Source organism: Physeter macrocephalus, chromosome 16, assembly GCF_002837175.3.
Source record: "Physeter macrocephalus isolate SW-GA chromosome 16, ASM283717v5, whole genome shotgun sequence".
Taxonomy (NCBI): Eukaryota; Metazoa; Chordata; class Mammalia; order Artiodactyla; family Physeteridae; genus Physeter; species Physeter macrocephalus.
In genome coordinates this window covers 83,751,432-83,777,738 of record NC_041229.1, presented here as the reverse complement: position 1 = coordinate 83,777,738, position 26,307 = coordinate 83,751,432, and the positions used below count along the sequence as shown (strand labels likewise).

The following is a 26,307-nucleotide window of genomic DNA, read 5'->3' as shown; positions in this document are numbered from 1 at the left end:
TAAATTTCCTCTGGAAAATCCTTATTACAATATCTATAACCTCCCCTGACTTTAGATTTAAGATGTACTTTATTTTTATTCCTTTGCACTTTTGTACAAGCAGAAGTAGTATTCTTTTTTTCCTTTGGGTAGGATGATTTATGCTCTGATCCTACACTCAGATGGGTTTTTATAAATTTTATAAATTGTTCTTCTTGTTTAGATTTCCTTCTACAAAAGCGAGCAAGTTCAATTTAACAGACATTGAATATCTCCTTTAGAGTATATGTGTAATTTGAACAAATACATTAGTTATTATTCAGTCGTTGAGTTACAAATAAAAATTGGACTTATGTGTTATAAAATAACTGAAAATTGCTCTGCAATCAAGGTATCTTTACCAATATTTCTAGGTCAAACTAGAATTATATTTTCTTCTGGTGTTCAGAATAAAATTTGGGGGAAATTGTTCACATATATTATTACCACTTCTATTATTCACTTTCCATGATGTTTAAATCACACTTTATCTAGCAATTGTAGAAAGTTATTTATATCTTTAGAGGTTATTTCTTTCATCACATTGGGGGAAAGGTAGGATGACGATTAGTGAAATCTTTGTGCTTTGTGTACTCCAGATTTTATACAAGTTTCCATGCACCAAACGTATGTGGGGTTATTTCTTTTATCTGCTATCCAGTATTATAAGCTGGTGATTTATTATTGAATGTACTTAGGGTCATTTTCCTTCATGTTTACATTTTCTTATTTGTATTTATTCCAATTAGAGAGTTTAATTACCAATAAAATGGTAATAGGATAAAGGCAAGTTTTACAAATGACAATATTAAAAAAACCCATAACTCTTCAGGAAGGTTTAAATGCCATGAGAATATAAAGCGAGAAATATATGCTTGTCAAATATACAGTATAAATAAATAATTTAGATGAAAATGGTTGACTACATTTAACAAAGAGACTACCAAATAATGAGGGGCTAAAGAGTGGTTGTTAGATTTGATGTACTTCATTGTATATTGTAAGTAATTGCTATCCATAAAAATTCTATGGCTTCTGTATAAGAAAAAGAGACATTTTGACAGACAACACTGGTATGAAGCGACAGCAAGCACAAATCCTTGGCAACTGTCATTATCCTGATGTTGAATTCACATCCAAACTGTGTGATAACTTAGACCTGCATGCTTGTTATTGAGCCATGATCTGTCAAAGTAGCCACACTTCCTCCTTTTTTTTTTTTTTTTTTTTTTTTGCGGTACGCGGGCCTCTCACCGTTGTGGCCTCTCCCTTTTGAGGAGCACAGGCTCCGGAGGCGCGGGCCCAGCCGCTCCGCGGCACGAACCCGTGTCCCCTGCACCGGCAGGCGGACTCCCAACCACTGCGCCACCAGGGAAGCCCACACTTCCTACTTATGAATAGAATTATTAGCCACGTGCAGATTTCTGCCATAGAAATCTAAACTCAGCAAGGATGCTTTGTGTTTCAAAAAACAGGGAAAAAAGCCTCCATGTCATTGTATGCTTATGCTGAAATTTCTGGTGACGTGTTCCTGATTAAGTAAAAGTCAAATTTTTAAAAAATAGTTTAGGGCTTCCCTGGTGGCGCAGTGGTTGAGAGTCCGCCTGCCGATGCAGGGGACGCGGGCTCGTGCCCCGGTCCGGGAGGATCTCACATGCCGCGGAGCGGCTGGGCCCGTGAGGCATGGCCGCTGAGCCTGCGCGTCCGGAGCCTGTGCTCCGCAAAAGGGAGAGGCCACAACGGTGAGAGGCCCGCATACAGCAAAAAAAAAAAATAAATAAAAAATAGTTTATATTTTAGCCCATAATAAAATTAATTCAAAACTAGTACAGATTTTGAATACAATTAAAAGTAAAGCAAATGTAATTAGAAATCTAATTGTATAAGGTAGGCTACTATTAGCAGAGAGTAACAGGAGACACAACTGAAAGTGACTTGAAAAGTGAACAGTCCACTGTCTCATGTAACAGGAACTTCAGAGGCAGGGCAATTCTAGGGTTAAATTCAGTGGTTCTGCTGGGTTATCAAAGAGCCTGGCTCTTTGTATCTTGCACTCTGCTATCCTCAGAATATTGGCTAGATCATTAGGTTTGACTCCTCCTACTTGCAAGGCTCATCACATGTTCACTCAACAATATCCAACTAAAGAAGACAGATATTTGATCATTTATATCTCTTTCTTATTAGGGCAATAAAACCTTTCTCCAAAAGACTTTTTCTCATTTCTCATTGGCCAAAATTACTTAATTAACCAGCACAAGGCAAGGGAAATGGAACTAGCATCATTGGTGTTAGACCATTGAGTATTTACCCACTGGAGCTGATCAGGGGATGCCTTCCATGGGCATAAGAGGGTGAATATTCAAACATAACTTAGGCTTTTTATCTAAAGGGGGGAATGACTCTTAGATAAATATTCAACGTTACACGACATAACTCTTAGCTTTGGCTTTATTATATTGTACTACTTAAACTGTGTATGTTTCTTATCAATGGCATTTTTGTGACACACCTTTGCACGATGTCATAATTATCAAAGAACAATTCCTGCATATTAGTCGCTAGTTGAGTATCGCAGTGAAAAGAGATAAAACAAGGATCTTACCATTGCAGAGTGGGATATGAAATCATCTGAAATCACATAATAAATCACAAAGCAAACACATCAATATGCAAAACAATACATCAGTTCTTGCACAGGACCTGGGGGAATGATTTGGTATTAGGAGTGACTAGGATCTCATGGGGTTAACTCCTCGCATGTGTCTTGCCAGCTTGAACAGTTTTGTAGAGATTTTCTCTATGTCCCTAACCTCTGAACTCATGATGACCCTCATGATAGCCAAGACTTTTCCTTCACAGTACTAATCATAGTCAGTAATTGTAAATTTATATTCATGGCAATGTATATAACATTTCTCTCTTCCAATAGACAATTATTGTATTATGGAAGGGGTTTTAGAAAGTGTAAGCACTGAGTTCAGATTAATATTTATTAAATACTTACTGATTGAAAGGTGTACAGTAATCGGTATAGATCAGCTGAGTGAACACCATTGACAAAAAGGCATACATGTAAGAACGGTGGAAGGCAATGTGGTGTAATTATAGCTGAGGGATATTACAGGGGGGCAATGGTGGCACCACTTGGTAGAAGTCCTTGAGTAAGAGAGTGGCAAGTATGACTTTATTAGGAGTTTTCCTCGAGTTGCTATAAAAAGTCACTAAGATTCACTAATGCTATTAAAACAGAAGAAATGAGAAGAAAAATTGCTCTTGTCAAAACTAGAATCATACCTTTAAATCTTGTCATGGTCTATTTATCTGCTTTTTCTATACTCCTCCCTGGGCATAATTTTATACTTTTAGATGTCACACCTTTACTTAGTTGTTGCTTTGTGAGACAAAAATTGTAAATTAGATTTAATGGAAACCGCAGAGTAAAGCGTAATCAGTCAGATATTAGCCTGAGATATTAAGGGGGTTGTCAGTTCCACAATGTTTAAGATCTGTCCCTGATAATCTTTTTGATTATAGTAGAAATCCTATATGTAGATGAGGTATAGTACTGTTTCAGAAAAGGATAAAAGCTTAGTTAATCTCTTAATGTACCTTCCAGCCTGTGATTTATCATATCCATTGTATCATACGTAGAAATTGTTTAAAAGATTCAATAACCTAAAATTTTATAGTTTTTAATTAACCAATAGTTTTTTATCCATACTGCTTTAAGGTTAAGTTTTGACATGTTTTACTTCATCTTTCTCTAAATGCACATAAAATTCTTAAATATTTACATAGTTTGTATATGTTTGTAGTATAGACACACATAACCACATTTGTTCTTTTTTATGACCTAATTTCTAAAGAATTATTCAGTTGCTAAAAGAAATAATCTATTTCCAATAACTGACAATAAACTAACTCAGAAGTGATGTAGCTGATGCTCTTTAAAAGAAATATACCAGAACATTTACATCCAAATGAATACCCCCCCCTTGAAAATATCTACTTTAGGAAGTAGTAATTTATTCTAATAACAATGCCACTTCTCAAAGCACTTTCTTGAGTTCCTCTTTGGATTTACCATCAGAAACTGTGGTACATTCTTTAAAATAGTCTCAGTATTTAATGATGACAAATTTAATCTTAAGTAGTTGCATTTTAATTTTCCAGAAAATAAAATATCTGGATCTAAATTTGGTGTAAAAAATGGATAGTCAAGACTGCATAATTGTATAGCTAGTGTGGTAGGCAGAAATCTAATCTGGTCCCCAAGATTTCCACCCCCTGGTATATATGCCTGGTATAATTCCCTCCTCTTAAGTGTGGGTGGGATTTTGAATATGATAGGATGTCACTCCCATGATTAGGTTACATTATATGGCAAAGGAGATTTTTGCAGATGTAGTTAAGGCATATAATCAGTTGTCTTTGAGTTAATCAAATGGGAGATTGTCCTGGGTGGGCTTGACCTAATCAGATCTACTCTTTAAATGAGAGTTTGGAGATCAGAGACAGAAAAGTCAGAAAGGTGAGTTCCCCTGGCTTCAAAGAAGATGATAGTAACTATGAGTTCTTTAGCTATAAGGAACTAAATTCTGGCAAAAACTAAATGAGCTTGGAAGAAGACCCTGAGCATCAGATGAGACTGCAGCCCCAGCTGACACCTTGATTTCAGCCTTATGAGATCCCGAGCAGAGGTTCCTGCTAAACTTTGCCCAGACTTCTGACCCACGGAAACTGTGCTATAATAAATAAGTGTTGTTTTAAGCCACTAAGTTTGTGGTAATTTGTTGCACAGCAATAGAAAACTAATATAGGTAGGTAGATAAGAAATATTTCTTAAGAAGATGTATTTCTAAAGTAGTGTGATTGATGTTCTTGTATCAACCTAATATAGTGGCTTTTAGATTTCAGGCTAGAAAAGGATGCTTTTTACCAGTGGTAAAAATGATTTTTACCAGTGGTAGAAGAGTAAGTAATACAACGATGATTGGAATATTTGACGGAAATTGAGGGTCTAGCATTTTAGATGGTAGGAAGGGGTCAGTATGATATAGTGATTTCAGCTATCAAACCTACCAGGGCAGATGTGAATGTACAGGAAGGAAGTACATTTTTATACAAGAAGGTAGCATAGAAGTCTTACTGAAGAGAGAACTTCTTGAAATCTGTGTATATGTGAATTACAGATATAATGAAAGTGTCACAGTAGAGACTTATCATAGACTTCAGGACAAAATAATAAGATGGACATAGAAAGCTTAAAAAGAAGATCTGTGTTATAAAATTAGCCCAAGTTCTAGAATGTGGTAGAAAGCCTCAACAGTAACTGAAGATAAAGTGAGGTTATTTTTTGGATAAAAGATCATTTCCTAAAACAGTTGGTTTAGAAATCCACATGGAATTCCTGGTTAAGAATTTTCTGGTTGGGAAAAACAAAGTCCAAGAAACCTGCCATACAACTTATCAAATTTTATAAAAGACAGCTGTAACAAAATGTAGATCTTAAAAGAAATTATAATATAAAATTTATGTAATTAGAAATTCTTAAGAAACACAGAGAGGACAGGGTGCAAAGCCTCAGACCCATGCAAGCAGAATTTTGGAGCTGAGTTCCTTGCATAAAACCAGGAGCTGTGAAAGATGCACCTATCCATGAAAAATGGAATAAAAAAGTATTGCTCACCAGCCAGAGAAACAGCAATAAATGGATATGATATGGTCTAAGATTCTTACATTTTCTGAAAGTAATAAGTTAGTCATTTATGTTAAACTTTAATAAGACAAGAGTTTTTATTGTAATATCTAATGTTTCCACTAAAAATAAGGTTAAAGTGTGGCATACAACTTAATAGAAGGGAAAAATGTAACAATTTTTTTAAGTATTGTTTAATTCAAGAGAAAATAAGAAAAGAATGAAAAGGAACACAAAACAAGAAAAATAGAAAACAAAGCATAAGCATGAAGGTAAATTCTCAGAGGACAAAGACTGTCCTGGTGAAGGAGATAGCCTTGTGAATATATATTAAATGTAAACAAGCTAAATTCTCAAATGGCAAAAACTGTCTTTGAAAGGAGGATAACTATGTAAAGATGTGTATAAATCTGGAGGAGGAGGAAATTCACTTTAATAAATCTGAATGTCATGGGATTTTTAAGAGATTTTTGCAGAGGGGATGAAAAGGGTATTTTAAAATTAAAAGGGGAGGAGAAACAAGAGAAAGAAAGAAAAATAGGGAGACTACAATTGTGGTGACTTAAATACCATCTAGATAGTAGAGCTTTATTGGCTCAAGAGCACTACGGGTTCACTGCTGCTAATGTAGAGCTACCTCCTTGCCCACCTCCCCATTACTCTCCTGTATTTTAAGTTTCAGTTCCATTGTAGTAGCCATCTGTTTTCCTGAACTTTTTTGAATAGGAACTTCCATTTTCTAACTAATGGAAAATAAGGAAATTTTAGGATTAATGGGAATAATATTATAGGACGATAGTTAAGTATAGATATTGTGGAGCCAGACTACTTGGATTTGAATCCTGTCTCTGACACCTGACTGCTCTGTGACCTTTGGCAAGTTCTGTAAGCCCTCAGTTTACTCATCTGTAAAAGGAAGAATATAATATAGGACTGTTGTAAGGATTAAATGTAAATATAAGTAAAATGCTTAGAACAGTGACTGTCACAATAAGTGCTTTGTAGTCATTAACTGTTAGTATTGTTACTATTATTGTCATTATGAAGGGTATGATATACTATTTATTCCTTATCTAGCCAGTGGACTGGGTTAGTGTCCCTGTAACTGAGTGGGTAAGGGCTAAGAGAGCTGATGAAACTATTCAATGAAGACTTTCTGGGACTCTGCCTACAACTTCACCTGCTTCAGTGTCCAGGTGACTTAGTATAAAATAGAGTTAGAGAGATGTCTCTTCTTCCCACCTCTGTACTGAACTGTTCTGGCATTCCAAGCACTGGAATCTTGGGGAATACTACAAGGCAGCACCTCCATGTGGATCTCATTGCTCTTGTGATGGCCAGTGGCAGCAGTGAGGTAGTAAGACGAAACAGCTATGACTCTCACCAACAGATTTTTATAGGGACTTAGGAGGCAATTTTAGGAATTTATAGTGCACTACCTTAGGGACTCATAAATAAATGGGGAGGATTTTCAAGGGGGAATAAAGTCCTGTATTATGGGGACTTCCAACTCTCATCCACATGCAACCATTTACCCTGTGGCACATAACTACCTTCCATTCTTTCAGAGGAAATAATAAACCATTTTACACCCTTGTGGACATAATGAAGACAGGCCAGATGAAATAATTGTGATTATAATGAAATTTGTGGATGAGAAAAATTTGGAGTAGGGGTTGTTCGTGACAAGCTTTCCACACTAAGCATGTGTTATTTTGTAACTGTGTGGATGGGGAGGTTACATTATATTACTTATAAGGACTATTGAGGAACTAGCAAATTGGAAAGAGGCAGGTATGGTTGGTATAAAAATAGCCCCAATTACAGTAATGCATGGAAACTAACTATCTTCTATGGCTGATCCTCTACCCAACAGCTCAATATTCTCAAATATGTTTAAGCTTGTTTCATTTTATCATGCCAGCAATTCTACATTTTCCATCTTTCTGACTTGGTATTTGCACAGATTTACATATCATCCCAGGTCATGTGGTCCCCTGTTCAAGTATTTAGTTCATTTAAATACTACTGTTTCAGCTTAAATACCAGGTAGGGTAATCAACTGTCCCAATTTGTCTGAGAGTAAGGGAATTTTTGAGATGTGTGGCTTTTAGTGCCAAAGCCAGAAGAGTCCTGAGCAAACCAGGATGAGTTATCGCCTAATCCCAGGTCTGCTGTAAAGACTTTACCAACTTTATTCCAGCGCACAAAAGTTTGCCTTCAAGGAATTCTTTTCGCACTTAAGGTTAATATACACCCAGCGTTCTAAGCAGTTTATTTAACATAACATTCTCTCTTTATTAGGGGATAGTTTGCAAGATTCTTGAGGGTAGGAGCCACATCTCTTTAATTTTTATATTTACTAATACTTAACAGAGTGCTAGTGTTTAATAAATCAATGTTAAGAATTTTAAAATGTTACTTAACATTGCTTCAAGCATTACACAATTTTTCTTCTTTAGTTTCATTAAGTGATTAAATTTAATGGTTATGAATGTGGGTTTTATTTTAGGACATCTTGCAGTTCAGTTTCCCACCAAGTCAACTACTGATTATGTGAGGCCGGGCAAGTTAATTAGCCTCTTTGAGCCACAACTTTTAAAATCTGTAAAATGAGGATAAAAATAGTACCCACCTCCCAGGGATATTGTAAGGCTTAAGCAAAATACTGTCCAAGTGTGTAATGTTTTGTCTAGCACCTAGCACACAACTAGTTATTGTGTGATAGCTGTTAATAAGTGATTACACATCAATTCACTGTATTCTTCCCTGCATTGTTTCTTTCAGAGAGTTTATGTCATCCCAGGCAAAAGCAGTTACTAAACCTACTGAAGATTATTTGCAGCCTCAGTTTGGCCCCAACAGACTTTTACATTCAGCGGCAGCCTCAGAAGGGTCAGGACTTCAAGATTGCTCCACACATCAAACAGCATCAGATCATAGCCATGATGAAATATCAGACCCAGATAGCTACAAATCAAACAGTAAAAACAATTCCTTTTTTATATCAGCATCCAAGAGAAACAGACCTGTCAGTGCTCCAGTGGGTCAATTGAGGTAATCAAAGCTGTTCTCTGTTCTTTTTAACTGACTGTTGAAGCTTTTTCCTTTGAGCAGAATTTATAATGACTCAGTTGACTATTTCAAACATTAAAATGTAACACATCTCTAGGGTTTTGTTTCTGCTTTTGTTTTGTTTACTTTTTTCTTTGAAAGCACCTGAGTAGAATGTTGCTTATTACACTTGGGGAAAACATGAGATACACTTGAACGTGGATAATATGAAATTCTGAAAGGAATATTTGAAGCAGAATCAGGCTAAGACCATGAAATACCTTGGTTTACCAGATATTTGTGTAAAAGTAGAAATGCATACCTTTGATATTTAACCAATATTTGAAATAAAATCAAATTGAAATGAACTTATAAAACCATTTTGTGTATGTTTTCACATCAAGATTGTTATCATAAACTGTTAAGAGTTTATGGATAGAAGAAAATGTTGATAAAAATAAAAATTAAACTAAGAAACTGATATTCACATTATTTTCATATGTTCAAATAGGTGGATATATCGTGGTTTTAATTTATCTCACAGTTTTACTTTAAAATGTTTACCTTGCTGCTGTGGCATTAGGAGTTACCAGGGTTAGCTAGAGAACTCAAGTAAAAAGTATGACATGTTAGTCATTTACATGTACTTTTGCTGAGAAAAATAATACGGATTGAAACTGGTTTTGACAGAAAACAAAACTTAGAAATCTTCTCTTACTGCCCCCAAGCAATTTGAAATGAAAGCAATAAAATTGACTTCAGAATGAAAAGTTTAGTATGATGTATTTGAATTTCAAATCTTTTTAAAAAAATGGAAGAACTTTGATAAACATGAAAACTTAAGGGAAAATCTTAGCCATTTACTATTTCATGATATTAAGACCATATTACTATTTTTTTTGCTTTCTGTTAGAATATAGCATATATATATGTATAATTTTTTTAAATGAGTGTTGTGATGTTTTATAGTAAAGTGATTTAAATGGTTTATTCTGAGATACGTGTTTTACATGAACAGTTTTGGCAAACATGTATTAAATTTTTTTTAATATTTAAGAATATATGGACAATCTTATCTTATAAAAAGATTTTTTTTTGAGGAATATTTAAGAACAATCGTTAGTGCTTATATCTGTAGAAAATACCCAGGATAATATTTACTTAAATAGTTTTACTAATTAACGTGCACAAATTGTTGTGTGTTTTTTTCTTCAGAGTTGCAGAGTTCTCTTCTTTAAAATTTAAGTTGGACCAGGATTGGCATAGATTGTCTCAGAGATACAAACTTCAACCCAGAGTGATTAGAGTAACAGCTTACAAAAATGGATCTAGAACAGTTTTTGCCAAAGTTACTGTACCAACCATCACCTTGGTAACTGGTGTCCACAAGTTTTCAGTGCTTTATTTCTTCCCTTATTCTCTTTATCTGTGAAAAGTGAGAAAGATGACATTTATTGTTTAAAATTTTCTGTATCTGTAAATTGCTTATATGTATATACATAGACCTCACAGGCATTTCATTCCTTTTTTTATCAATATATAAGTAGTATATTTAATTAAACAGATACAATGGCTTTATATCTCTATAGTATTGTTAAAATTATGGAATGTTCAAGGACCGGAATTTGAGAATCAAATATTCTCAGTGTTGTGATTAACCTATTTGTATATTTTCAACTGCTACAAAATAACCATATTGGCGGAGTTATTGAGTTACTTGGCAAGTGGCTCAGTGGCTTTCTATTTGATCATTGCGTCTTTTGTTTAGCGGAAATGTGTTACTTTCTTTGTTGTCAATCCCTTTCTCTTACCTCTTGCTTTTTTCTATTAGTTGCTGGAGGAGTGCACGGAAAAGCTGAATCTGAACATGGCTGCACGACGAGTATTCTTGGCAGACGGCACTGAAGCCCTCGAACCCGAAGACATACCCTGTGAAGCCGATGTTTATGTTTCAACGGGAGAGCCCTTTTTAGATCCATTCAAAAAAATTAAAGGTAAAAAAAAAAAACCACCCTACCCCAGCCCCCCCCACACACAGTAAATTGCTTAAGGGGTGCAATTAAAAAATGATTTTCATTCTGTCTTTTTTGCATGGTTTAACAAAACTAATGTTTACGCATTTACAGCTCAGTAAGAGGATAATGTGCTTAATGAAAGAAAAATCCACTGACAGCCACGTTTATTGCCCTTCATTAGCATTGGTGCTTAATTTAATATAGATCTGAATAGACATTAGGGAGCCTGCAGGAGGTTAAATGGTGAAAATATAATAAATTAAATCAGAGATTATTGAATTTACTGTTTAGTTTCTGTGACACTCAACAGACATAATTCATTAGACTTATTCTCTCAGAAAATAGTTCAAAGTTTCAAGTATCATTTATTCATTTACACTCTTGGTCTTTTTTCAGATGGCATTAACATAATTTTGAAAATGTGGCCAGTAATGAACATATAATTCCTATATACATGTGATTTTCCAAATAAAATTTTTCATAAGATAAATGCTACAGCTTGACTTTTAACCTTGAAATATATATATATATTTTTTACATTTACAAAATATGAATATGTATATTTTAGACACACTTGTAGGTAAGGTCTTTTTTAAAAGTCCATTGTTTCTAACATTTCAGAAATGTGGAGATTTTCTAAAATAAAAAAGTTTTTTTTCAGTGGGAAAGAATCTGTTTTAAGAGAGAAATAAAAATACCACTGTCTAAGAATATTCTTCTAAGCATGTCATACCCAGGGTCTGTTATCAAGTGCTGTATATGGTAATCACATTTAAATGACATAAGAACTTTGCCTTACAAATTCAGTGTATCTAACTGCTGTATTCCCCTCTGCTTTATACCTTATTAGAAGTATTTTTTTTTCCTGCAACTGCTGTAAAGCCAGTGAACCAAAGGCAAGTCTAGGCAGTAATTGCATAAGTAGAAGAAAAGTAATTCTGAAGTTCATTACAGATGAAGTGATGAAAATTCTTCTTCTGTTATTATTATATAAAATGATACTAGGATTTCTATCTCTTTAAGAATACTTGATCATTAGGAAATCATTTCTTGAATTCATTAGAAAGTTCAAGGTAATTTGGTCCTTGTAAAGAAACTTGTTGCTACAATACACAGTGAAAATTACCTATGCAGTAGTGTAGACCCATATATTTTTCAAATTTTGCTTTAACTTTAAAATATGGCTGCCTTTATTTTGTATTCATTGAATCATCTGCTTGTATAAAAGCATGAGTCTTTGTGGGTAAATGTTTCTGTGACTTTTTTATATTCAGATATATATGTAATAAATGCTTCCTTAAGTTCCTCATTTATTTTTATTAATCAGAAGTACTTGCCGTTCTTATGATTATGGTATTTTGCAAGAGATATATAAAAATTATTTACAGCTAAGCTTCTTAGAAGATCTGGACATATATGCCTAAAATAACAATGTTACACACATGACTAAGCTTGGTGGATGACTTTTAAATGTACAAACTAATTTCCTCCTACTTTTTGTTTTCTCTTTTCTCCTTTTAAAGCCAAGTCTAGAACAAAAAACTTCTCTGCTTTGTCTGCGTATCTTTGGCTGTGTTTCACTGTGACATGCACTGCTGTTCTTTTAGCACCAAAATGTTGGCACACACTCCTGAAAATTTCACACCATCTCTTGCTGGATCAGCAAGCTTAACCCACCAAAATCTGGTGTTGTGCAATGGTTTTTGACTGATAATCAATCTTTATGCTGCTCGACAGTTGTTGCTGGGACACGGAGTAGAGCAGGTGGCAGATGTGCCTCGTCTTTTGAGAAAAGAAATTGTAGGTGAGCTTGGACACAGACTAGCATATCACATGTCCGTTAAAAAGACTTAAGTATAATGGGGAAAAAGCCACTTGTCTAAGTTAAGCTCATAGATAAGCCTATAAGCCTAAAAACTGATACTTGGTTTCTTTCAGAACAAGAATATAAACACCAGTAATTTATTATATATATATTAAATAATAATTTATTTCATATATGTAATTTATCATATATATGTATATAATTTGAGAGGGGTGTGGGAAGATTTCATATATGTATACCACCTACACATTCACATATGCTTTTTCAAATCAGGTTAAAATTACCTTTCTTGCATGAGTTTCATAGATAATCGATAATTTGCCAACTTGTTGTCATGAGTTTACCATAAAAATAAAACATGCATGAGTAGCTTTGAAAGTGGTAGATAAATTTAGAGTAAGGAGGCATTCTCAGAAGTTGGAAAATTCTATTTTCTTAAAGTAAATAGGAGGAAAACACCTGGCAGAATTTGGTGTTACTGTTGTATCTTTCCAAATAAGCATGAATATTTTATGTACAACTAACCAACAAGCATTTGAGTCAGTAACTGGTCATTATTTTAATATACTGACTTTCATTCATTCAACAAACATTCATTGAGAGTCTACTATGTGCCAGGTACGAGGCCAGATCAGAGACAGATAAAAAAGGGACTCATAGTCTGATTTCTTTTTTTGTCATGATCCCTTCATCTCTGATTTTAAATTAAAAAAATTTTTTAAACCGAATGCTTTGGGCCCTCCAAAGGAAAATTTACTTTATTTCTGGCACAGGAAAGCCAAATAAATCTATGTATATTTTGGCAATTATATTTCCATACTTCATTATTTTCTTATTCTTTAGAAAAATAGTGTAGACAGTGAAAATTACCTTAGAACTATTTCCAGATTTACTAAGGTAGAAAGAGACCTGCAGAACATCTCTGATTTTTGAAATATTTTACCACCCCTTTTGAGCATCACTGTTGACAGCCAGTGGCACTGGATTTAATAGAAAGCTGGAGAGCTATTCATCACATACCTCCAAACACAGAGCTTTCATATAGAGGTCAAGCCAAGGTCAAGACTGACATGAAGCATTCCCTGTTGAAATGCAATATTAGAATAATTCTTATATTTGAAGTTGAACACCTAAACAGAAAGATTAATTGTGTGTGGGAAAAACAGAAAGAATTTTTATGAAGACATTTGATGAAGATCAACTGTCTTATTAAGTCTTGTAATTCTGCCATTTGAAGATTCTGAAATTTATTAATGATTCCTCTAGAACTGTGAAGATGTAGTTAATGAGGTGTTTGAAAAGGCATTTTTAAAGTTTTCAGGTTCATGGGCATACGGTTTAGGTTTTATTCACAGTTTCCTGGATCTTCTGCTTAATAGTGGCACAGTGAAACTTCTTGCGTCAGATTCGTGGGGTTTATAAGAGTTCAGCTCCTTTATAACTGCTAGGAGCTGTAGGCAATGCAAACCTAGCATAAGAAATGGTTCATGCTCTGCAGTAGCTTAAATGTCTTAAAAAAGATGAGGGAAAAAATCTGTTTGGGCCTAATTCATTAGGTCCAAGTTTCATTGTATGGATTTCTGATTGGTTTTATTAATTAATTTATTTTTTTTTTCGTTTTGTATTTTCATTCTTTCCTGTATATCCTATTCTACTATTTGGCTTTCAGTGTTATCATTTATAGTGATTCATTTCAGTCCTGAGTTTTGTTAGCCAGAAGTGAAACTGAGTATTGCGAATAGGATTTTACATCTTTTATATACTGTATTGTGAAGATGTAGTCACAGAAAAAAAAATGCATGAAAAGAGTTCTTGATACTACACCTAAGATCTCAATTTAAACCTAGAGATTTCTGCTAACTGCCATGTGATCTACAAAATGAAATAATTTGCTGTGACAGCTAGTGATTGACAAGAATATGTGTGATAACATTTAAAATAGGCCATCTTTTCATGTAGAAGTAAATGTCAGTGAAATGATGGATTCTCATCATTTTAATTATTGATGATTTGGAAATATTTCAATTCCACGGCATACAAGACACATTCTAAATAGCAGCATAACACTTTTTCTCATATCTGCATCAGTAATGAAATGTTCTGTCATATTTTGTTTTTCAAAAAATGCATTAGTTTAATGAACTTGGATTCATGCATTATATTCTGTTCCATTATATGTCTCCTGAATTTGTCGATTTTTAAATGGTTGTGTTAAAAGCACAAGTTTCAAGAAGTAACCCACTACCCACATCACACTTGCTATTCTTGGGGCTGGATCTCAGGACAATGCTACAGTGCTGTCTACACCGATGGCTGCATTTGTCCTGCTAAAGCTAATACTGGCCTTTGTGATGCTCACCCATAGGGTGACCACTGCTTAACTTGGGCAGCTGCAGCAGGAGTTAGAGTGGGTGTTCCCAAATTCTCTCTTATCATTTTTTTTGTATAGTATATGTATTAGTTGAGATTGTCAGTCCACCTCATCTCCCACTTAGCTGCATATACCAAAAGCAGGAAAATGATATTATGCAGAGAAAAAAAGAAAAAAAACCCACTTCTGAGAGAGCACATGATTCTTTTATCTGTTTCTACAAGTGAGGGTAAAACTATAGGCACATATTTTATATATTTCCCTATTTCAAAAGTTTTAAACCTATAAATGTGTGCAGTATCCTTACTATATAAACAGATGTGGGTCTGAAGACATTGCAAGAGATGGACCCCCCTCCCCACCGAAAAGAATCCTTAGCCAGTAGGAATATTTAGAGCATGCATATGGCAGCATCTCATACTGTCAAAATAGCAAATCATTGAGAAACATCTAAATTCTTGACATATTCATGAATTGTTGAATTGTATATATTGTGTATATGCACACAGAGGCTACACTTGTTTAATGAAGATGCCTGCAAACCTATAACTGTCCTGATAATTTGAATACTTTCTGTATGCCATGCACTCAGCATGTGCTTAAAGTGTATTATACCTTCTCCTTACAACCCCTGAGTTAGTGCTACAAGTCCACACTCTCTTATATGCAATTATAAAATCCAAAATTACAGATGACCAAACAATTTTTTCATAACTCATTTAATAGCAGGACCTTATTTGGTATAACCAATCGATTGTTTTGATGAAAAATAATTAATGTGTTTGATTATGGGCTGCTCTCCTAGACCTTGCTGGGCACATTACATAATATTTGATACATGTAACATATTAACATTTTTGAAATTCAAAAATTTCTACTTATGGAATCACATCTGACCTTAAGGGTTTTGGATATGGTCTTTCTGTCATAGCTGCAAAGAAATCTGATAAATTTTAATTCTCACTAGGATATTAACTCAGAAGGGTTATAAATGCTGTCTTTATCACCTTGAGTTGTTTGTTACATGGGTAAAAGTGGACAGAGAGAACATCTCCCTGACTAGAGCTGAGAGAGTGTGTGGAAGGCAATAAAAAAAACCATATGGTTCCGTCTAAGGAAACAGAGGAATAGTTAAAGAGAGACCATTCATTCATTCAGTCATTTCCTCAAGAAGTGTTTATTGAATCCCTACCGTATGCCAGGATATGGTGTGAACAAGACAGAGGTCTCATGGAACTCTGGTTCTAATAAGGTGGAAGAAGCAATAGACATAAACATATAGAGAACTAAATAAGTTATTTTTGACAGTGTTAAGTGTTATAAAGGCAATAAAAAGGGTGGTATCACAAGAATAAATGATGTCATGGAAACAAAAGGAGGGAATTTAAAAACTGAACCAGGCGTTTGCAGTAACCTTTTTAAATGAAATCTCTTAGGCAGTTGTCTACCTACCCTGCTTGCTTCTTTACCTGAGAATTCATTTATATAGTCTATATGTACTCTTTCAGGGTTTTGCCTTCCAAACCATTCGTTTTTGAAGCTTTCAGACATCTGTTAGGAGAGACATGAGAAATGCATTATTATTTAGTGGGAAGAACACTCGACTTGAAGTCAGATGGTATTGCAAGATTCTAGTCCCTGTTATATGACCTTGGGCAGATTGGTCTGCACGTCATTATCCTTACCTGTATAATAGAGGTAATAATATCTAAAAGGATTATTGGATAGTGTCTTATTTTTCTAAAAAAAAGATAAATTATTTGAAAATTAAATGTTTATAAATCCATCGTCAAAATAGAACACAGAGAATAGCATTTCATAAACATAACTAAAGTTCCAAATGCTGTTAAGATCCCAAGGCAGGGCTTCCCTGGTGGCGCAGTGGTTAAGAATCCACCTGTCAATGCAGGGGACACGGGTTCGAGCCCTGGTCCGGGAAGATCCCACATGCCGCGGAGCAACTAAGCCCGTGCACCACAACTATTGAGCCTGTGCTCTAGAGCCTGCGAGCCACAACTACTGAGCCCACGTGCCACAACTATTGAGGCCCGCGCACCTAGAGCCCGTGCTCCGCAACAAGAGAAGCCACGGTACTGAGGAGCCCACGCACGGCAATGAAGAGTAGCCCCCACTCGCCTCAACTGGATAAAGCCCACGCAGCCATAAATAAATAAATAAGTAAATAAATAAATTTATTTATTTATTTATTTTAAAAAGATGCATATCAAAGGAATATTTTCAATGAGCCCAGGCTCTTGCATCTTCCCATACATAGAAAAACACTAAAAAAAAAAAAAGGATCCCAAGGCTATTAATCAGAACCTTGTGTCCACTGTTACCTTCCCAGAATAGCTGCCTGGGTTCGGGAAAACAGCAACAACAACCCAATAATTTGTCTCTACTTTTTTTTTTTTTTTTGCGGTCCGCGGACCTCTCACTGCTGTGGCCTCTCCCGTTGCAGAGCACAGGCTCCGGATGCGCAGGCCCAGTGGCCATGGCTCACGGACCCAGCCGCTCCACGGCATGCGGGATCCTCCCGGACCGGGGCACGAACCCGCGTCCCCTGCATCGGCAGGCGGACTCAACCACTGCGCCACCAGGGAATCCCTGTCTCTACTTTTTTTATCACTGCCAGGGAAGCAAACTACTCTATGAACCTGGGCAAGTCACTTAACCTCTCTAAGCCTCAGTCTCCTCATCCATAAATTGAGCCCAATAGTGTAGCTATGAGGAGTAAATAAGATGATGTGTGTAAGAAGCCTGCTGTACATGTGTCTAAAACATTGTATTTGCACATATGCTCTTTATCTATTTTCCTTCTTTTGCTCCATCTCTTGCTCAACACGTTTCCATCAGTTTTGCGTACAAGAAAGTACCTGGTTTTACTACCAAAGCTATTTGCTAGGTCCGAGATCTTAAAATACATACAATCAAATTAAAATCCCTACCGAGCACTTGTGTTACAGCATGATATGGGAATCTGAGTTAAAGCCTTGGAAGTCTCACTATATTGTACTTTTTGCCTTGAGAATTTTTCTGGGGTGTAAGTCAAAATCAAGTCCTTTTAGAAAAGGAGCCCCAATTGGCCTTGCTCTGCTCAATTCCAAGAGTGGTATTTTAAAATATGTTTATGACCCAAGGCTAGCCTTAACTTTAAGCTGCCATAACTTATTTCAAGAAAGTTCATAGAAAAGTTCAGGGAAAGGGTGACAACATTTTGATTGGCACAATAGATGGGATGTTTGTAATTTTAATCAAATTTAAATTGAAGACATACTTCAAATGATATGTCAGACTAGTGTTACTGAGTTAAAATCTAATGACAACCACTGTCATTATTAGTTAAGTATAGCCATCATGCCTATAGCAATAAATGATGACACTTAAGAACATGTAGAAACAAAGAACGCAAGTATTTAGAGAAAAGGGAGTGACTAGAAACTCAGTTGAACACAGGAATGTGACCTGGATTTAGTCTATTTACCAAACACAGAAGCAATTGTATTTTGAGCAGATGATATAATTGAATATAGCAGTATGTTTTCTTACTGTCAGAGCATTTATATTTTATAAACTCGTCTTGCACCCATGAAATGATGTGCTTGTTCATATTTAATGTCATTATCTATACTTACTTGACAGTCAGAGCATTAATGTATTTTCAAGTTTATTGCCCAACTCCAAGAGAATGAATTTTTAAAAATAAGATTTTTAATAAGCTCATGGATTTGAAGTTGCAAGTTTGCTGCTTTTATTCTGGTGACAGAATAAGGCAGTATTCTCTTTGCCTGGAGCATGCAAAATGGAAAATTACAATGTGGGGAGCACCCAGATTTATTTAATTTCTTGGCAGGCATTGGCTTTTTTTGAAGTAGACTGAGAAAATGTGGTGATATTGTAGATAGACCTTCTAATGCTAGAACATGCCTTATTTTTTTCATGACTTAGTTATAAACAAAACCAGGAAAATAAAATAGGATGTGGGTTCTTCAAAATAAAATATATCCTATGGTTGGGGCATAATATTCTCTGAGTGTTGCAAGAGAGTAAGTGTATGAACATGAACAGTCAAGGGGACTTCACTGGGATGTAGCCCTTTGGGGAAGTTTTTCCAAAGGTTATGACAGAGCTTCACTAGAACTTCACTAGAGTGCAGGCCTCACCCCTATCCTCACCCAGTGGGCTCTTAACTTTCTAGAGAGAAACACTGGGGTGGGTCTGGTCATGATGCTTTGGAACCCACTAGGTGTGACTAGCAAATTTAAAGGAGGGCATGAGATGATAAAGTGAGTCTAGGACCCCTTCTTTGACAGTTGTGTGTGTAGGGACAGAGAATTTGCTGAGAGTACTGTCAACAAGGGGGAGATTGAAGAACTCTCCAAAGGGGAACTCCAAGGCTCCTGCTTTTGAGCTTCATGGATGGATTGGCATTGTATTTGGTCCTACTTTCTGCGGAAGCTCCCACTAGTAAGGAAAAGCTCATTCTCAATGTACCCTTTTGTGATCATCAGATTTATAATGACTGGTGAAATAAACATCCGATTTCCCCCTCTAAACCAAGTTCCTTAGGGCATAAACCATGGCTGCCTTGTTCACCATCATTTTTTGGCACAGGGCCTGGCACTTAATAGTTGCTCAGTAAATGTTGTTCAGTGATTGAATGAAGGACCAAATAGGTACCATGATGAACCATCCCTATTCCAATGAGGTGGTGGTGGGAGGGGAGGGTAAAGACCTCATTAGAGCAGCCTGCCTGGCTGCAAACAGTGAGTGGACATTTAGAAGGAGTATATTAAAAATCCCCTATCCCAAATTCATATGTAGATTTGTGAATGTTCCCGTTTGGCAGGGGGCCAGAGTAAGCCAGCCCAAGAATAATTACATGGCAGAGAGGCTAATGGTTATGCTAATGCTTGTCTGAGATGAGACAATGGTCCAAAGTGGAGTGCTGGGATAAATTATTCTCCCAGGAACCTATAGATCTGTGATTTTCAGTCTTCCCACATCCTCTCAGGAATGCCCTTTTTTACCCATTCTCTACCCTCAATCTTTTTTTCTTTTGGGGGCTGGGGAGTGCGGGGGTGGGGGGAGGATTTCTTCTTCATTTAACACTTCCCTTTGTATTTCTCATAGTACCTTGCATACAGTAGGTGCTTATTAACTATTATGGAAAGTAAGGAAGTAAGAAAGAGGAGACGGGGTGACCTTTGGGAAGGTTTTGGGCCACTGCTCCCTGTCGTGCACAGCTGAAGGACTGTGGAGCTGGGTGGGGGTGGAGAGGCTGTTTTCTTTCTTTTTTCTTTTTTTTTTTTTAAATAAATTTATTTTATTTATTTATTTTTGGCTGTGTTGGGTCTTTGTTGCTGCGCGCGGGGCTTTCTCTAGTTGCGGTGAGCAGGGGCTACTCTTCGTTGCGGTGCGCGGGCTTCTCATTGCGGTGGCTTCTCTCATTGTGGAGCATGGGCTCTAGGAGTGCGGGCTTCAGTAGTTGCAGTGCGTGGGCTCAGTAGTTGTGGCTCGCGGGCTCTAGAGCACAGGCTCAGTAGTTGTGGTGCATCGTCTTAGTTGCTCCGTGGCATGTGGGATCTTCCCGGACCAGGGCTCGAACCCGTGTCCCCTGCATTGGCAGGTGGATTCTCAACCACTGCACCGCCAGGGAGGCCCGAGGCTGTTTTCTAATTCTTACAAAGGTACCAGATAGCCTCAGCCCTGGGAGGGGTGTCAGGGTTTTGGGATGAGAAAGTTAACAAAAGACAGAGGCGTAGAAAGCATTTGTTAGCTATGGCTAGTATGTTTCCTGAGAAGTTCAAAGTGGGTTTAGATGGCAATACATTTCTTGCTTTAATACTCAGACTGGCTTCCTGTCCCCCATGCCCAACAGTCCCCTCACCGCTTGATTACTCCTTATTCCACCCACTCCCAGCCTTGCTTAACCCTCTTTCTCACCAGGGCTAACACCCACTCAGGTCTTTGTTGAGCATCCTCAGGTGCTCCAAGCTGGTGTGAAAGAGTCAGATTCTGTTTTTCTTCTTGCCTCTGGATGTAATAATGCTTACCCTGGCTGTCAGCCCTCATCACCTTTCTTCATATGAAGGCATATGTCCCTAGAGCTGTGATTCACCTCGTGTTGCTAAATGTGAGGGTTCCCTGGTCCTCCAGTTGGTTCTCATATAGAAGGCCCGTGGTGCACACTTCGAGACATGCTGTTCCAGATCTGTACTCGTCCTCACTTACCCCAATAGCTTTGTTCCATAGGGAAATGGATTTTGCCTTAATGTAAGGAAGATTTTTCCAGTAGTCCCTCCTGTCCAAAAGATTCGAATGGCTTGCTTTGGGGAATGTGGAACTCCTTAGAGTTGTGCAGAGGCTCTGATCTGTATAGGCTACATCCCGCCTTCCTTGCTCCCATCTCTGGTTTCTCTGTGTTCAGTTTCCTCCCAACAGTCCATCATACTGTTGTATAACTCTGGGTCTTCACCTACATTTTTTCCCCTCCCTGGAGGATGCTTTCCCTCTTTTGCTAACTCCATGTATCCTTCAAGTCCTACCTCACATCCTTCCCCTGGGGAGACTTTCTTGGCCACCACAGGCTGTGGCATGTGCCCCTACTCCAGGCTCCCTCAATACCCTGTGACATCTCTGACTAAGCACCTGTCATACTGTGTGTTGTTTTCCTTTCTTGTTCTCCCAAAAGACCAAGAACTCTGAGGTCCTCCCTGTGCAGCATCTCTAGCAGGGAATGTTTGGTAGGCACTCAGTGAATGTATGTTGAATGACTAATTGAGTAAATGAAATGGGTGGTTAGAATCAATAATTTTTTAAGTTTCATTGGTTTTACAGTTCTGAACCCGTGCAAAGTAATGCACTAAGCCTATGACTTTTTTGCTTCTTCTTACTTTGTCCTCCGTGATACATATTCTGGTTTTTGAGTAAATTCAAGGAGGGACGTGGTAATGAAAATGCTAATTAATCATGAGTATAAAAATGTAATCTTTTTCCAATATACAGAGAAAATATAAGTCAAGTTAATATCTACCTAATGGAAATATTACCTAATATCCACCTAATGAAATAATAGTCATACTCTGATCTGACATGTTTGAAAAATATTTTCCAAATATTTATTGGGCATTTACTATGGGATTAAACATTGTTTCAGGTGCTGGCTCTGCAGCGGGGAACAAATGCTCACACTGAAAATGTATGATCAACTTTTATTATTTTGTTAAACATCCAGCAATCACACTTGTTTATAACATACCAGATACTGGAGGTACACAGATGAAAACACATTTAATACCCTTGAGATGTTCAAAGTCTGACAGGGACACACATACAAAAACGGAAGAGTTCAATAAAATGAGGGACGCAAAGGTGAGGCTGTGAAGCCTGAAGAGGGTAGATTAAAGGAGGTGGCACTGAGTTGAGAAGGAAGGAAGATAGCCCAGCAAAGAGGGAGGGGAAGAGTCATGATCAAAAGTTGGAATCGAAAAAGAGCATGGTGTGTGCCAGTAGCTTATTCACAGCTCCCTGCACCTCTACAGAAGGGGATTGTCTCAAACTCCTTTACTGCAGTGGTTCTCAACTAGGGGAAATTTCAACTCCTGGGGAACATTTGGCAATGTCTGGAAACATTTTCTGGTTATCCCAACGGGGAAGGTGCTACTGGCATCTAATGGGTAGAGGCCAGGGATGCTGCTAAACATTCCGCAACGCATAGTACAGCCCCCCGCAACAAAGAACAAAGAAATGTCAACACTTGCTGAGGTTGAGAAACCTTATTTGACTGACAACAGACACAAAGATTTGTAAACTGAGTCACAGTGGTTTCCATAAGGACATTTTGAACAAAATATAGCCACTAAAGGCAGATGCTTTTTAAATGGGTGCTAAGGTGGGATGATGGTAGAAAGTGGGAAAGTAAGAAGCATGGGAAATCCAGTTATTTTAAAGCAGGGGAATTCTTTTATTACTTTTTAGGCACTTGAGGGAGTGTACAGTGTCACGGTTAAAAAAGCAGGCTCTGGAATCATTCAGCCTGGGTCTGATCTCTGATTCTCTTAATCGATTTATTATACAGATCTAGTTGCTTAATTTCTCCAGGTCTCATTTTCCTCATCTGTGATATGAAGATTGTAATATTATCTGCTTCGTAGGGTTTTGAGGATAAGACCAGTTAGTGTCTACAAAGTACTTAACACACTGCTTTCTATATGCTAATTTCTTGGTGAAAATCACGAGGAGGATAATAATATCAGCAACATTTACTGTGTTTCATATTTACACAAAAGTGTTCTATCTGTAGAAATTTCTTTCATCCATAAAACAGGTAAGGGAATTACTATTATTGTTCCCATTTTTCAGATAAGAAAACTAAGACAAATGAGATTGACTAATTTTGCAAGGTTACAGAGTTAGTAAGAGGCAAAGTTAAGTTTCAGATCCCTGGAGTATGGCTTCAGAGCCCATGCTTTTAAGGCTTTGCTGCCTATCTAGTATATTATTAATATGTTTTAGTCATCATTAGTATTATTTTATTAGGCTGCTTTTTAGGTTGTTTTAAAAATCTCTACTTGTATAAAAAGTTTTATGTATTTCCAATCGTCTTTCCGTGTTTATCAACAAGGATCTGGAAAGTAGGAGTACCTTTAAAAACACCTATATAGGGCTTCCCTGGTGGCGCAGTGGTTGAGAGTCTGCCTGCCGCTGCGGGGGACACAGCTTCGTGCCCCGGTCCGGGAAGATCCCACATGCCGCGGAGCGGGTGGGCCCTTGAGCCATGGCCGCTGGGCCTGTGCGTCTGTGCTTCTCAATGGGAGAGGCCACAACAGTGAGAGGCCCGCGTACTGCAAAAAAAAAAAAAAAACACAACAAAAACAAACAAACAAACAAAAACACCTTTATATAATTTATGTTGTAAAGAATATTTTCAAATTTATTTGAAAATTTATTATGTGGTTTTCCTAGATCCACCTAGAGTTCTTTCAAAAAACCTATTTGGAACTTCAGAAATGTGATTTTTAAAAAAGTTTAGGGGTTTTCCCTGGTGGCACAGTGGTTGGGAGTCCGCCTGTCGATGCAGGGGATGTGGGTTCGTGCCCCGGTCTGGGAGGATCCCGCGTGCCGCGGAGCGGCTGGGCCCATGAGCCATGGCCGCTGGGCCTGCGCGTCCGGAGCCTGTGCTCCGCAGCGGTAGAGGCCGCGGCAGTGAGAGGCCCGCGTACCGCAAAAAAAAAAAAAAAAAAAAAAAAATTTAGGCTGCCTAATTTTTAAGTGGAGTAAAGTGTCCTTAGCTGTTTTTAGGTAACAGAATTATGAATATATTCCTTTTATTGAAATGTTCTATTAGAATAAAATACAGGTTTGTTCATTAATTCATTCAGAACTTATCGAGCACCTACTCCATGCCCCAGATAAGCAGTGCATGTTTAGCCAAGAAAGCATAAAATGCTAGTGCAGTGGGGTCAGTTCAGTGGTAGATGTCTTCACAAAGAGCAGGAAGCAGGGTGTCCAAGCTGGAAAAGACTTCCTAGAAGAGATGACCTCCAAAGGGAGACTTGAGGAAAATATAAGCATTTACCTTAAATATACTCGTGAGTTCATCCCAGTCTATTCCACTCCTTCTAGACCTTCATTTGCCAAGCAGTTCTCCTTGGCAGGTTTTCTTCTTTTCCTGAAAAAATTGTATGCCATTGTGGTCATTAGTGAACATCAAGGTGGTAGAACAATCATATTTAAGTTCACACTGGGGAGAGGTAGGAAATAAAGATGGGAGGTGCATACACATAGGCAATAAAGTTTATTTTGCATAATTGGTATGTTATGAAAAGTGACATAAAATTAAATTTGTATCAGTTGAACATTTAAATGCACAGGAAAAGTTAACATCTAGTAACTATACCATGTGCAGTGAATTTCTATATACCCTGGAGCAAGTAATGAGAAATACAGACTTGATTCCTACTTTCTAAGGGTTTAAATATGGAAGCAGAAATAGGATATACACTTATAAAACATTTACATAATAATTCCAGATGGTTTACGCTCTTTCCCTAGCAGGTAGTACAGTGCCTGGCATGTGGTAAGTTCTCAAACACTGTTGAATGAATATATGGGTGGGTGTTACAGGCTGCAAATGCTCAAAGGATTCAAGCAATGACAGGTCATTTTAGGCTGGAGAACTGAAGTAAGGTCTTAAACTGGATTTTGAGAAGGACTTGAGTCTGAATAGGTGAAGGATGGACTTAAAGATGAACTTGGTGTATTCATGGAATAATCAACAGACAGCTTAGGTAGTGCTGTAAACTAGAGTAAGATAAAACCAGTAAGTTTGGATAGGGTCAGATTGTCAGTAAACTCTTCTGTTAGATGTGTGTTTAAGTGAAGGGACTGTGTCTGTTTCATATTCCTTGCACAGGGTCTGGCACATAAGATGGGCTCAATAAGTATTTGTGGACTGCTTGACCGACCGACCGACAGACATACAGACAGACTGGCTGGCTGACTGACTCGTGGAAAACTTCAAAAGTTAACTGCCAGAACTTTTTAATCAGGCAATGACAAAATTGATGTTGTAGGGAAATTCAGCTGTAATTGGAGTATAGAATGTCAGATGTAATGGAGGAGGATCAAATACAATTAGGATGCTCTTGCAGATGAACTCTCAGATGAGGCTGAGAGAGAAATGGGCAAGTGGGCCTGGCTGGGAATGAAAAGGAAGGATGCTTTGAAGAGTTATTGTGAAGATGGCAGAGCTGAGAGTTAGGTCTCTCTTCTTTGACTCTGTCTGAGGTCAGGTTCCCTAGACACAGAGCCTGAGATGGTGATTTTTGTGCAAGGGCCTTAGGGAATACTGTCAGGTGAAACCTGTGAAGGAGTGAGGGAGGCAGCACAGGGCAGAGGCAGAAGCTTGGCCAAGCCCTGTATTCAGCTGAAGTCTAGCCCCAGTCTGGAGTGGGAAACACACCGCTGAGCTGCCCCTCCCTGAGGCAAGGGGACTGGCTGTTGTGTCCCCCCAGTCATTGGCTGTGGACTGTCCCCCTAAGTAGGAAGGAGGAGCTCATCACCTCACAGGCATTTCCTGGCTAGGTGGCTGGTTCCTTTCAGCCAATGGCAGGTCTCTGGAGAAGGGTCAGCTGTGAGGCGTTAATGGCCTGGAGTCACAGCAGCTGGAGTTTGGGCGCACTAGCCTGGTGAAAAGAATCCAGGGGCACCACCAGTGTTCCCTACACTTTGTTACAGTCTGATCTTCATAACGTGCTCTGCTGAGAGCCTTCCAATGGCTTCCCATCACATCCAAAATAAACCCCAAACCCCTCATCCT

General features: G+C 37.5%; 1 protein-coding gene across 1 annotated transcript in view; it reads left to right on the top strand.

The window, feature by feature from the left end:
* DCDC1 (doublecortin domain containing 1) overlaps nt 1-26,307 on the top strand; it is a 460,096-nt gene that overhangs the window by 25,577 nt on the left and 408,212 nt on the right. Inside the window, 3 exon segments of the mRNA XM_055091474.1 lie at nt 8,507-8,776; nt 9,989-10,145; nt 10,605-10,767. Of these exon segments, the coding sequence (XP_054947449.1) occupies nt 8,507-8,776; nt 9,989-10,145; nt 10,605-10,767 (590 nt within the window).